Consider the following 13,179-nt stretch of genomic DNA (forward strand, 5'->3'; position numbering starts at 1 on the left):
TTCAACATAGTGTTGGAAGTTCTGGCCAGGGCAATTAGGCAGGAGAAGGAAATAAAGGGTATTCAATTAGGAAAAGAGGAAGTCAAATTGTCCCTGTTTGCAGACGACATGATTGTATATCTAGAAAACCCCATTGTCTCAGCCCAAAATCTCCTTAAGCTGATAAGCAACTTCAGGAAAGTCTCAGGATACAAAATCAATGTACAAAAATCACAAGCATTCTTATACACCAATAACAGAAAAACAGAGAGCCAAATCATGAGTGAACTCCCATTCACAATTGCTTCAAAGAGAATAAAATACCTAGGAATCCAACTTACAAGGGACGTGAAGGACCTCTTCAAGGAGAACTACAAACCACTGCTCAAGGAAATAAAAGAGGATACAAACAAATGGAAGAACATTCCATGGTCATGGGTAAGAAGAATCAATATTGTGAAAATGGCCATACTGCCCAAGGTAATTTATAGATTCAATGCCATCCCCATCAAGCTACCAATGACTTCCTTCACAGAATTGGAAAAAACTACTTTAAAGTTCATATGGAACCAAAAAAGAGCCCGCATCGCCAAGTCAATCCTAAGGCAAAAGAACAAAGCCAGAGGCATCACACTACCTGACTTCAAACTATACTGCAAGGCTACAGTAACCAAAACAGCATGGTACTGGTACCAAAACAGAGATATAGATCAATGGAACAGAACAGAGCCCTCAGAAATAACGCCACATATCTACAACTATCTGATCTTTGACAAACTGAGAAAAACAAGCAATGGGGAAAGGATTCCCTATTTAATAAATGGTGCTGGGAAAACTGGCTAGCCATATGTAGAAAGCTGAAACTGGATCCCTTCCTGACACCTTATACAAAAATTAATTCAAGATGGATTAAAGACTTAAACCTTAGACCTAAAACCATAAAAACCCTAGAAGAAAACCTAGGCATTACCATTCAGGACATAGGCATGGGCAAGGACTTCATGTCTAAAACACCAAAAGCAATGGCAACAAAAGCCAAAATTGACAAATGGGATCTAATTAAACTCAAGAGCTTCTGCACAGCAAAAGAAACTACCATCAGAGTGAACAGGCAACGTACAAAATGGGAGAAAATTTTCGCAACCTACTCATCTGACAAAGGGCTAATATCCAGAATCTACAATGAACTCAAACAAATTTACAAGAAAAAAACAACCCCATCAAAAAGTGGGCGAAGGACATGAACAGACACGTCTGAAAAGAAGACATTTATGCAGCCAAAAAACACATGAAAAAATGCTCATCATCACTGGCCATCAGAGAAATGCAAATCAAAACCACAATGAGATACCATCTCACACCAGTTAGAATGGCAATCATTAAAAAGTCAGGAAACAACAGGTGCTGGAGAGGATGTGGAGAAATAGGAACACTTTTACACTGTTGGTGGGACTGTAAACTAGTTCAACCATTGTGGAAGTCAGTGTGGCGATTCCTCAGGGATCTAGAACTAGAAATACCATTTGACCCAGCCATCCCATTACTGGGTATATACCCAAAGGACTATAAATCATGCTGCTATAAAGACACATGCACACGTATGTTTATTGCGGCTCTATTCACAATATCAAAGACTTGGGACCAACCCAAATGTCCAACAAGGATAGACTGGATTAAGAAAATGTGGCACATATACACCATGGAATACTATGCAGCCATAAAAAAGGATGAGTTCATGTCCTTTGTAGGGACATGGATGAAATTGGAAATCATCATTCTCAGTAAACTACTGCAAGGACAAAAAACCAAACACCACATGTTCTCACTCATGGGTGGGAATTGAACAATGAGAACACATGGACACAGGAAGGGGAACATCACACTCTGGGGACTGTTGTGGGGTGGGGGGAGGGGGGAGGGATAGCATTAGGAGATATACCTAATGCTAAATGACGAGTTAATGGGTGCAGCACACCAGCATGGCACATGTATACATATGTAACTAACCTGCACATTGTGCACATGTACCCTAAAACTTGAAGTATAATAATAATAAAAATAAATAAATTAAAAAAAAAAATAAAGTCAACTGTGATAAAACAGTCCATCAAAAGAGACTGAAAGCTGACAGTCTTTTTGGAGCCAAAGAACAAAGAACATTTTGTGGCTCCTATGTTGCTGCCATTAATGCTCAATCCCATTACTCTCATGTATGTTGTGGGTGTGGTCAGGAGCTTCAAGCACTAGGCTTGAGTCTGTGGGGGACAGAGGAGAACATGGCTGCTAGAGGAAGGAGAACTGGAAAAGAGGGATCTGCAGTCATCAATCTGGTGTTGGAAGGTAGACGGCTCCATTTTGCTCTGAAAGGAAAGGAGTTTTTAGTCAGATTACAAGAATGTTTCCTCACAGCTCAAAAATAAAGTATGCAGTGTTCAGCAAAATCTGAGAAACAGGCATCGACAGTTTTAGCTTGCTTTGTCAAGATTCTCTTAGTACTTGACAAACTTTAGCTCAAATTTGTAAACTCTATAAGATAAAAAGCAGGAACTCACAGTCTGTATAATTATTGAGAGAGGGATGTCATTGTAAAAAAAATTTTGTTTGTTTCACTATCATTTATTGGATTAGGAGTAGTGCTGTACTTTATCTATAAAGAAAACATTAACAACCCATTAACTCTCTGAGCTGATTTTCTTTTCTTTTTTTTTTTTTTTTTGAGACGGAGTCTCGCTCTTGTTGTACAGGCTGGAGTGCAATGGAGCGATCTTTGCTCACTGCAACCTCCGCCTCCCAGGTTCAAGCGATTCTCCTGTCTCAGCCTCCTGTGTAGCTGAGATTACAGGCATGTGCCAGCATGACCAGCTGATTTTTTTTTTTAAATACTTTCAGTAGAGGCAGGGTTTCACCATGTTGGCCAGGCTGATCTCGAACCCCTGACCTCAAGTGATCTGCCTGCCTTGGCCTCCCAAAGTGCTGGGATTACAAGTTGTAAGCCACCACGCCCAGCCTCTGAGCTCATTTTCTAGTAAAGGGGTTGGTTTTACTTCGATCTAACAACATGCTTTTGTACAGTTATCACCTGAATTGGAGTTGAGGTCTATGTCTATGAAGGAAAACCAACCTTCTGGTCCACTTTGGGTTCAAAGCATGGTCTCATCAGTACTATCCTGTGATCAATTTGAGCAATTAGTGAAGCCAGAGGCAGGAAATAACCTTACCAGGCTCTACTGTAAGCTCTATGAAAACAGGGATCATGTCTGTCTTGTTCATTGTTATATCCCAGCAACCAGTACAGTGCCTGGAGCACAGTAGGTCATTAATGTATACTTACTGAATGAATTTATGTTATTCCACATTATCAAGAGCCTATATATCTCCTACTTCTCCTCCCCTTTTCCTTACTCTAAGTCCCATTCTCTGAAGGTATCTACACTTACACTTTTAATGTTTTGAATAATGAATTTACAAGGAAAAGGACTTTCATATGCTTGGGATGAAAGAATGGTGGTCAAAATGGGAAAACTGACTGAAGTCTTGAAACAAAGGACACTGCCTCAGAAGTCAATAGTAATTAATAATAAAAAGATGGTTTGGAAAAAGACAAATCAAGATCCCCATATCTTCTCTGACCCAACTTCTAGGGGGACAGTTCCCCTGGACAGATGTTGTACTAGTTTGTTGACGTCAGGCATCACCTATGAAAAGAGACCACTCTCCCTGCAAGCTTTATCCATGCTTTGTGTCCCCTACATGGTGGGAGGGTTGTCCCGGGTCCTTCTGTGATCCCAGCCTGAGAGCCAAGCCATTTCTGAATGGAGGATGGAACAGCAGGTGCAGAAAATAAAACTGGAGAGACGCAGGAGAGTCTGCAGTCCCCTGGATCCCTTCCATGTGCCTCTCACCTCGGGGCCTTCTTCTCCAGACTAGAACACCAACTCCAGCCAGCACAATGACAAAGACAATGGACCCAGAGACAGCTTTCATCACAAGAGGGATAGCTTCTGATTCTGAAAGCAAGCAAATGAGAAAAAAATCCACAAGTTCCCTTTCCCTTCTGTGTTAACTTTCTGGGACTTTTGTCCCTGTGATCATCAGGAAACCCAACACCATTTTCCTTACTGTTGCTTCTCACTCATCAATCTGACCACTAATGGAATATCTGCTTGTGTTTTCTTGTGTTTAATTTTTTTTGAGACAGCGTCTCACTCTGTCATCCAGGTGGAAGTGCAGTGGTGCCATTATAGCTCACTGCAGCCTCAACCTCCTGGGCTCAAGCGATCCTCCCACCTTAGCCTCCTCAGTAGCTGGGACTACAGGCGCATGCCATCATGCCCAGCTAATTGTTGTGTTTTCTGTAGAGATGAGATCTCAGTATGTTGCCCAGGCTGGTTTTGAACTCCTGGGCTCAAGCAGTTCACTCACCTCGGCCTCCCAAAGTACTGGCATTACAGGAGTGAGCCACTGCACCTGGGTTGTGTTTTTCTGTTTTTTGGTTTTTGGTTTTTTTTGAGAGTCTCGCTCCCTTCGCACAGGCTGGAGTGTAGTGGTGTGATCTCGGCTCACTGCAACCTCCACCTCCCAGGTTCAAGCGATTCTCCTGCCTCAGCCTCCTGAGGAGCTGGGATTACAGGCGTGCGCCACCATGCCTGGTTAATTTTTGTATTTTTAGTAGAGATGGGGTTTCACCATGTTGGCCAGGCTGGTCTCGAACTTCTGACCTCAAGTGATCCACCTGCCTCAGCCTCCCAAAGTGCTGGGATTACAGGCATGAGCCACTGCACCCGTTCGTGTTTAATTTTTAAATTTTTAATTTGTAATGTAGTAAATAGCAATAGATATAACCCACATCAACAAAAGCTCTCTGGGGTCCTCAATAATTTTTTAACAGTATGAACGCGTCCTGGTTCCAAAAAGTGTGAGAACCACTTATTTAAAAGACCCATTCTAAGGCACACTGAGTGAGGCAGTGATCTTTCCTCCCCGCCCTGGCAGGGAGCATGGTTTCCTGCTCACCCCTTTCTCCAGGCTCTCTCTCTAGACAGCCACGATCCCCGTCCTTACCCTGGGGGACCTGAAGAACCATGTGGACACCGCAGTGCTCCACATGACAGGAGTAAAGGTTGCTGCTCTGAGGATCAAGCTCAACTGATGCCCACGTCTGATAGGTTCCATCCCCACTGGGAAGAATGTCTCCATAATCCATTTCTTGGACAATTTCTTCCCCGTTTTTCATCCATGTCATGTAAATTTCTGGGGGGTAAAAGCCATGAGCTTTGCAGAAGAGAGTTGTAACCCCTGGAAAAGTTTCTTTGCGATTTACTCTGACCAGTGGGGGCTCTAGGAAGAAGAAGCTACAGTTAAATCAAAGTGCCTTATGTACTGAGCGTACAATATTAGAACTTGGCAACTGGCTTTCCTAATTTTTCTTTATTGCAGAAAACTTCTAAAGCTAAGAATGACCCAGAACTCAGGTTCATCAACAACAAACGTATTTATGTGTACCTTCCATGATGGCAAGGCGCTAGGTAGTGAAGAATGTGGAGTTGGGCCATGCTCCATCCTCTAAGGGGGGAAAGTCATACAGCTTTGACTGTTTGGAAAGTGTGCTGGGGTTGTTTACTAGTAACCTTTGAAATACCTTTATGTGTCAAGGAAAACTGACCCACAAAACATGTAACTGACTGTTCCCTATAAGTAAGTCAGCAATGGACTGGAGATTAGAACTCCTTGTTCTCATTTCTGTGTTTAGTGCACGTAAATAACACAGCCATCCCTACTCAGTTTTGGCTCCGAATTGCCTTGTGTACTTGGGCTGGCATTTTGATGACTGCCATCAGGTACAAACATATGTAGCAGATCATGCCATGGTTGTGCCTTCGAAGAAACTGATATCATAGAAGGGCTCCAGCAGTGACACCAAAGAAGTATCCACATGTGACCTTGCTTCCTCGTGACTACTCTTAATTTTCCATACAGTCCTGTCCTTAATGTTTCTTGCTGAAATTGGGTCAAACAGCCATACCGAGACCAAAGGCACTATCTGGGGGGACTGCTTCCTGCTCATCTCTGACTTGCCTCCTGACCCCCACCTTATCATCAGCCAACCCAATACGGAGAAGAGCCTTCACTCCAACAATGCTTTCCTTGTCTCTTTACCGAGGCATGATATTTGGTAGTAGAAAAAGGCTTTCCAACATTAAAAGTAAAATAAATGCTACTAGGAGGGACTGTGCTTTTTGATAGGGCCTGTAAGAAATTAATCCAAGATCCTTTTCTAGGAATGTGTTTTTTCTTTTTTTTTTCTTTTTGTTTTTTTAGGAGTGTGTTTTGACCAAAAGGTTGAAAATCCATTAGGACACTGAATGTAGATAGAGGCCTGGACAGGGGAGCTTCCCATACTCTTCCCACACACGTTGTATCTAGGAGTTTCCTGTAGCATCATACAGGCATGATTAATTTTGAATAACAAGATCATACATGAAAAGTTCTGTATGAACTAAAAGTTGACCAACTGAATCATATCTTTAAGTTATAAGAGGAGCTCCTTGCTGAAAGGAATCTTATCATTGATACTTTTTTTTTTTTTAAATAGGGTCTTGCTGTGTGACCCAGGCTGCTCATGATCATGGCTCACTGCAGCCTTGACCTTCCAGGCTCAAGAGATCCTCCCACCTCAGCCTCCTGAGTATCTGGGACTACAGTCATGTGCCACCATGCTCAGCTAATTTTTTTTTTTTTTTAATAGAGACAGGGTCTCACAATGTTACCCAGGCCAGTCTTAAACTCCTGGCCTCAAGCAATCCTCCTGCCTCAGCCTCCCAAAGTGCTAGGATTACAGGCATGAGCCACCATGCCCAACCTCATTAATCCTTTAGTAAAGCAGAGACCTTCTGTTTGTCTTGGTAAATCCAGATTTTTACTCCTACTGGTAGTGTGTGAGCCCTTTGTTAACTAAACAGTTTGTAAGAATTGCTCTATCTCCCAAAGAGTTTCCCAGCTTATCACTGACAGAATGGAAGAATTTGCCTCAATAGATCCCCAAAAACAAGGTGCCCTTGGAGGTACTCCACTCTGTCAAGACAAGGGGAACCACCAAATCTTGTCAAGATGCCACTCAAAAGTAACCAGAGAAAGTTCTCGTGGGGGCTGTAGCCATGAGATCACAATAGGCCAACTAAAGAGATGGCTTTCAGGATACAGTGGATATAACCTAGATTAAAAGAGTTACGTATAAAAACATTTGTTCAGGCAATGTGGGAATGAGGCCTTCTCTTTCTCTTTACCTGTTCTTTGTAGGGTGTCTTTCCCATATTCCAGGAATCTCTTTAGCCAGGCAATACATTCTTCTTCCAGCCAATTCTTTTGATATTGCAACTCATGCTGATTGGCCTCCCATGCCCGCTTGATGGTGTGAGCCACATTATCTACAGCCAGCCAGGAGAGGGTGTCTTTATTGAAGATCAGGAAATCCTGCCCGTCATATGCATACTGCAGAAATCCTGTGGTGCTTCCATCCTCCAGCAGCTCACAGCCAATCATTCTCTGGTAAGTGTGAGACCCTGGAACACACACGCAAGCCCAGAGGGGTCCACACAGGGACAGAGGTGGGCTCTCAAGTGCTGGGAGCAGGGGCATGGCTGGAAGCATCCTTTGGTCTACACTATGTCACCCCCCAGGCCTGCTGTGGCATCGCTGAGTCCCCAGGAGGTCCCTCTTATGGAAGCCCACCTGACAGCAGGTATCTGTGAAGTACCTACTGCCTGTCAAAGGAGTGTGCTAATTCCCGCCTTGGGGAGTTATCCTGTAATGGGAATGACTAATAAACTTTGTGGCTATTCTGACTGCAGTGGAGGAGGGAGAGAGATGCAGGAGCCAGAAATACCCCTGGGAAAGGTACTGTCGATACACATAAGCAGGTCACTAGGCCTGGCTACCAGGAAGTGAGACACAGAATGGGCAAATTTAGAATGGAAAAGGAGATGCATATCAGAAGCCTGAGTGGAAATGGGATGCGGATACGGATATAGAGATGGGGAAGAGTGAGTGGGGCAAAGGACAGAATGCTCCTGGGGGAGAGAGGGACAGTCCAGAAGATGCACAGGCAGATGGGAGGCCCTGAACTCCACCAACCTGATTTCTCAGGCTTTGCCAAAGCCACAGCAGGTGCAATTCAGCATCCGCTTATTGGAGGCCAGCCCAGGGGTCTCTGCGGGTTCGGGTGGGATGGGGGAAGTGTCTGTCTCTGCCGCACGCACACCTGAGTGATTGTAGTGCCTCTGCAGGCGCTTCAGTTCCACCTTGAACATCTGCTGCCAGCCCCTCAGCAGCTGAGTGTACCTCTCCCAGTGATCAGGCGCGAGGTTCTCTGCCATCCATGGGGCCCGTGGCTCCTTCTGCTGAGTGACACTGTCATATGTGGTGATAGGGTGCGAGTCCACATATCCAACCGAAATAAATTCAGGGACCCCACGGATGGGATCTGAAACACCCAGGCGAAAATATCTCAGAGAGTGCGTCCCTGGAAAGGAGGCAAAGAAGGAAGACATGTAGGGTCCCAGATGATCCAGATCCTTCAACTGCATTCATTTAGCCCCACACGAGTGCTCCCTACTCAGCTGTACCCAGGCCTCCAGGCCCCAGCTACCATTTCCTCTTACAGAACCACAGAACCCAGGAACCGGGGCCTGGACAAGACGTTAGAGCTCCAGACCAACGACTTGGAGCCTTTCTCGTTCAGGTTTGCAAATGCAGGATGGAATTTTATAGGTAATCTCAACTCGTAGACAAAATATAGAGTGCTGCTATGGTTGTAGGGGGAAGGGGGAAGACCACTCATTGGGGATACAGGGGGAGATGTCCCTGCGGGAGCCCTCGGGAACTCTGAAGCCTTGAAAACCCTGATAATGCAGCCCTCTTCTTTTACCAACGAAGCCTCTGGTGAATAAATGAGGACCCCCACTCCACCTGTGTGTGTGCACATGTGGGCGTATACACACAGGTACACAAACACATGCACTGAGAATTTTTTTTTTTTTTTTTTTTTTGAGACGGAGTCTTGCTCTGTCCCCCAGGCTGGAGTGCAATGGCACAATCTCTGTTCACTGCAACCTCCGCCTCCTGGGTTCAAGTGATTATCCTGCTCCAGCCTCCCAGGTAGCTGAGATTACAGGCACACACCACCATGCCTGGCTAATTTTTTGTAGTTTTAGTAGAGTCAGTGTTTCATCATGTTGGCCAGGCTGGTCTCGAACTCCTGACCTCATGATCTGCACACCTCGGTCTCCCAAAGTGCTGGGATTATAGGCATGAGCCACCGCGCCCGGGCGAAATTTATTTATTTTATTTTATTTATTTTTTTGAGACGGAGTCTCGCTCTGTCGCCCAGGCTGGAGTGCAGTGGCGCAATCTCGGCTCACTGCAACCTCTGCCTACTGGGTTCAAGCAATTCTCTGCCCCAGCCTCCAGAGTAGCTGGGATAACAGGCACTCACCACCATGCCTGGCTAATTTTTTTGTATTTTTTGTAGAGACGGGGTTTCACCATCTTGGCCAGGCTGGTCTTGTACTCCTGACCTTGTGATCCACCCACCTTGGCCTCCCAAAGTGCTGGGATTACAGGCGTGAGCCACCGTGCCTGGCCTATTTATTTTATTTATTTTTTATTTTTTATTTTTTTGAGACAGAGTCTCACTCAGTCGCCCAGGCTGGAGTGCAGTGGCGTGATCTTGGCTTACTACAACCTCTGCCTCCCGGGTTCAAGTGATTCTCCTGCCTCAGCCTCCTGAGGAGCTGGGACTACAGGAGCGTGCCACCATGCCCAGCTAATTTTTGTATATTTTTAAAGTAGAGATGGAGTTTCACCATATTGACGAGGCTGGTCTCAAACTCCTGACCTCGTGATCCACCTGCCTTGGCCTCCCACAGTGCTGGGATTACAGGCGTGAGTCACCATGCCCGGCCTATTTATTTATTTATTTTTTTGAGACAGAGTCTCACTCTGTTGCCCAGGTTGGAGTGCAATGGCGTGATCTCGGCTCACTGCAACCTCCGCTTCCTGGGTTCAAGTGATTCTCCTGCCTCAGCCTACTGAGTAGCTGGAATTACAGGTATGTGCCACCATGCCCGGCTAATTTTTGTATTTTTAGTAAAAACAGGGTTTTACCATGTTAGTCAGGCTGGTCTCGAACTCCTGACCTCATGATCTGCCCACCTCAGCCTCCCAAATTGCTGGGATTACAGGCGTGAGCCACCATGGCCGGCCAAAAAAATTTTTTTTTAAAGCACAGTGCTTTTCCTATTATGTCAAACCACCTCTGTTAACCATTTTCTTATTGTTTTTCTACTGTTTCTTCTCACTAAACAGTTATAAGGATTGTAATAAGGGTTAAAAGTAAACCAAAATGAAACAAAACTGTTTGGCCCTCCCTGCTGCTCCCACACCGAACTTCTCTCAGCTTGTCCAAGAAGCTTAGGGCCTGACGGAGACAAAGTGGTTTCAAGGTAGCATTATGGGTGGTGTTATGGGATCCAAGCTGGTGTGGGCCCTCAGGAGAGACTTCCAGAGAAGGTGATGTCTTAGGGAGGTCTCAGGGACAGGTAGGAGGTGAGTGGGCAGAGGGGCTGGGAGGGGATGCAGGAGGGAGGGCACGGGGAGCAGGGCAGAGACTACATGTGCAAGCGGGAGGTGCGAGAAGGCGGGGCGTGCATGGGCACCAGATGGCCTGGGACGGCTGGAGCACAGCGTCAGGCATCACAGAGAGAGGCGATGCCTGGGAGGTGGAGCCCAGGCTGAGAAGGCTACGTACCCCATGCCATGCCAAAAAGCTGGCAAATAGAAGGCATGCAGCCGCAATGGCTTTCTTCCCCTACTCTGCCTGCCGGTGTCTGCAGATGCCCATGTCCAAGCCTTTTGTCCTGTTATCTCCTGCCATTCTGACCCATCTAAATCCTTCCCAGTCCTCAAAACCCATCTCCAAAAACATTTCATCCCTAAAACAGGATCATCCCTAAAATTTCATGGCTGAGTCAAGATGATAGATGGAGGCTCACATACCAGAGATCCAGATATTTAAAAGGAATAAATCAATCTAACAAACTGTGAAATGTGTTCCATCCCTCCACCTTGAGAGATTGCCCTTTGTGTGGCTTCGAAGGCCAAGTTCAAATTAAAAAATCTCACACTGTATGAAGTTCTGGGCCTGAATGGGGCGGCACAGAGAAAGCTGGTATCTCCCTCCAGTCCCCGGCCCTCAGCCTGAGACTCACCTCCTTTTCTTCCCGTTTCTTGCTCCTTCCAGCACTGCCAAGGGCCTTCCACAATTAAACACCTCTACTTTTTTATTCAGGCTCAGCCACAAACTGCCTCTTGTCTGAGCTTGTCCTGGGCTTAAGTGATCCTCCACCTCTTGCCCACCCTTCGGGCCTAGCAAGGCCCTCAAGGGCAGCTAGTCCACCCTTAGGAGGATGGGCCAAAGTTGAGAGAGTTTGTTGTGTAAACCTCAGCAGCTCTGAGTCAGCTGAGTGGGGAACTCCAGGTTCCTGGGTGCCTGGAGTCTGGTCTAGAGTGGAGGGGCCCAGATACAGGGTGACCACCTCCCCTCAGCCTCATGCACTCCTCGCTCTGTGGGAAGGGATGTGGGTAGTAGAGGGCCAGAGTGGGGCTCTCTGAATGTGAGGCCATATCCGGGGGTTTCTCTTGCCTGTGTCTAAGAACTGTACTACACAACACTTCCCCAGTCTTTCCAGATTGCCCAACCTGCTGCTGCCATCACCTTTAGGACCTCCCCTACATTTGCATCTTCTAACCCAGCCCTTGCCACTATAGAGAACCTTGCAAGGGTGAATACCACTTAATGATATACATTCCTTCCTCCTCATTTATAAGCATATACTTAAGAAAAAAGATCAGGCCGGGTGCGGTCGCTCACGCCTGTAATCCCAGCACTTTGGGAGGCCGAGGAGGGTGGATCACGAGGTTAGGAGATCGAGCCCATTGTGGCTAACATGGTGAAACCCCATCTCTACTAAAAATACAAAAAATTAGCCAGGTGTGGTGGCAGGCGCCTGTAGTCCCAGCTACTTGGAAGGCTAAGGCAGGAGAATGGTGTGAACCCAGGAGGCGGAGCTTGCAGTGAGCCGAGATCACGCCACTGCACTCCAGCCTGGGCGACAGAGCGATACTCTGTCTCCAAAAAAAAAAAAGAAAAAGATCAGACAAAAAAAAATCAGCTCACAAAATAGTTGGATTAGCTTCTGTGCTACAAGTTTGTTTATATTTTTCTTTTCTCTAAAACTGCTTAAGAAATAACTCACAACGTGCAGGTTATCTTTTAGAATTGACCACCCCAAGGCCAGGGTACCCTTACCTTGCCTACTAGGAGAAACAGGAGGCCCTGAGAGGTATCTCCCAGAGCAACTGATTGTACTAGTTAGTGTGTGTATGTGTGTGCATATGTGTGTGTGTGTGTGTGTGTATGACAGGGTTTTGCTCTGTTGCCCAAGCTGGAGTGCAGTGGCATGATCATAGCTCACTGTAGCCTTGAATTCCTGGGCTTAAGTGGTCCTCTCACCTCAGCCTCCTGAATAGCTGGGACTACAAGCACATGTCACCACTTCTTTTTAATAGAGACAAGGTCTATATTGCCCAGGCTGGTCTCAAATTCCTGGCCTTAAGTGACCCTCCCACTTCGGCCTCCCAAAGTGCTGGGATTAGAGATGTGAGCCACCACGCCCAGCAACTGATTGTACCTGTTCTGTAAAATCATTGTTAGCACTTCTTTCTCTCTGCTCCTGGAGCTGGGGTGTAGCAGTTTGGCAGGGTTCAGAGTAGGTATCCCCGCCCCATGGGCTCCTCCCTCGCAGGTGTTATTCTGCATGTCGGCTGCAATACTGAACAGGATGGAGGCTGGCCTCCCACAGGCTGGGGCAGCATAAGGTCCCAATGTCCCTCTGTATTGCTTTGACCTTTTACTTCCCCCTTCCCTTCCTGTAGTGGGTGAGGGCTTGGGTTGGGAGGGAAGACAGTGGAAGCCTCTGGGGTAGTCATGAGAGCCTCTTCATAAAAGTGTTGGTTCTTATGCAAACAAGAGCCAGAGATTGCATCAGAGCATGAGTTCTGTCGCAAAACCAATAGCTACCAGATTCTGCCTTCTGTTTCCCTCTGCTTACTACCTTCTACCTGCTTCTCAATCTTAAAGCACTT

At 46.2% G+C, this 13,179-nt stretch overlaps 1 protein-coding gene across 11 annotated transcripts in view; it reads right to left on the reverse strand.

Moving 5' to 3' along the window:
* Window positions 1–1,560: 1,560 nt before the first annotated feature.
* The window catches only part of LOC129016923 (major histocompatibility complex class I-related gene protein), a 31,528-nt gene continuing 19,909 nt past the window's right edge, over window positions 1,561–13,179 (reverse strand). For 6 of the 11 annotated variants that reach the window (XM_054456735.2, XM_063650436.1, XM_063650430.1 and 3 more), the window contains 5 exons: window positions 8,237–8,497; window positions 7,263–7,538; window positions 5,041–5,316; window positions 3,882–3,986; window positions 1,561–2,339 (listed from right to left, as the gene is read on the reverse strand). In XM_054456735.2, coding sequence (XP_054312710.1) covers window positions 2,302–2,339; window positions 3,882–3,986; window positions 5,041–5,316; window positions 7,263–7,538; window positions 8,237–8,497 — 956 coding nt within the window. In that variant the 3' untranslated portion in view covers window positions 1,561–2,301. The remainder of the gene's footprint in view (window positions 2,340–3,881; window positions 3,987–5,040; window positions 5,317–7,262; window positions 7,539–8,236; window positions 8,498–13,179) is intronic. The other 5 variants (XM_054456754.2, XM_063650563.1, XM_063650523.1 and 2 more) reach the window with 2 other exon arrangements.

The sequence above is a fragment of the Pongo pygmaeus genome, chromosome 1 (genome assembly GCF_028885625.2).
Source record: "Pongo pygmaeus isolate AG05252 chromosome 1, NHGRI_mPonPyg2-v2.0_pri, whole genome shotgun sequence".
Classification (NCBI taxonomy): domain Eukaryota; kingdom Metazoa; phylum Chordata; class Mammalia; order Primates; family Hominidae; genus Pongo; species Pongo pygmaeus.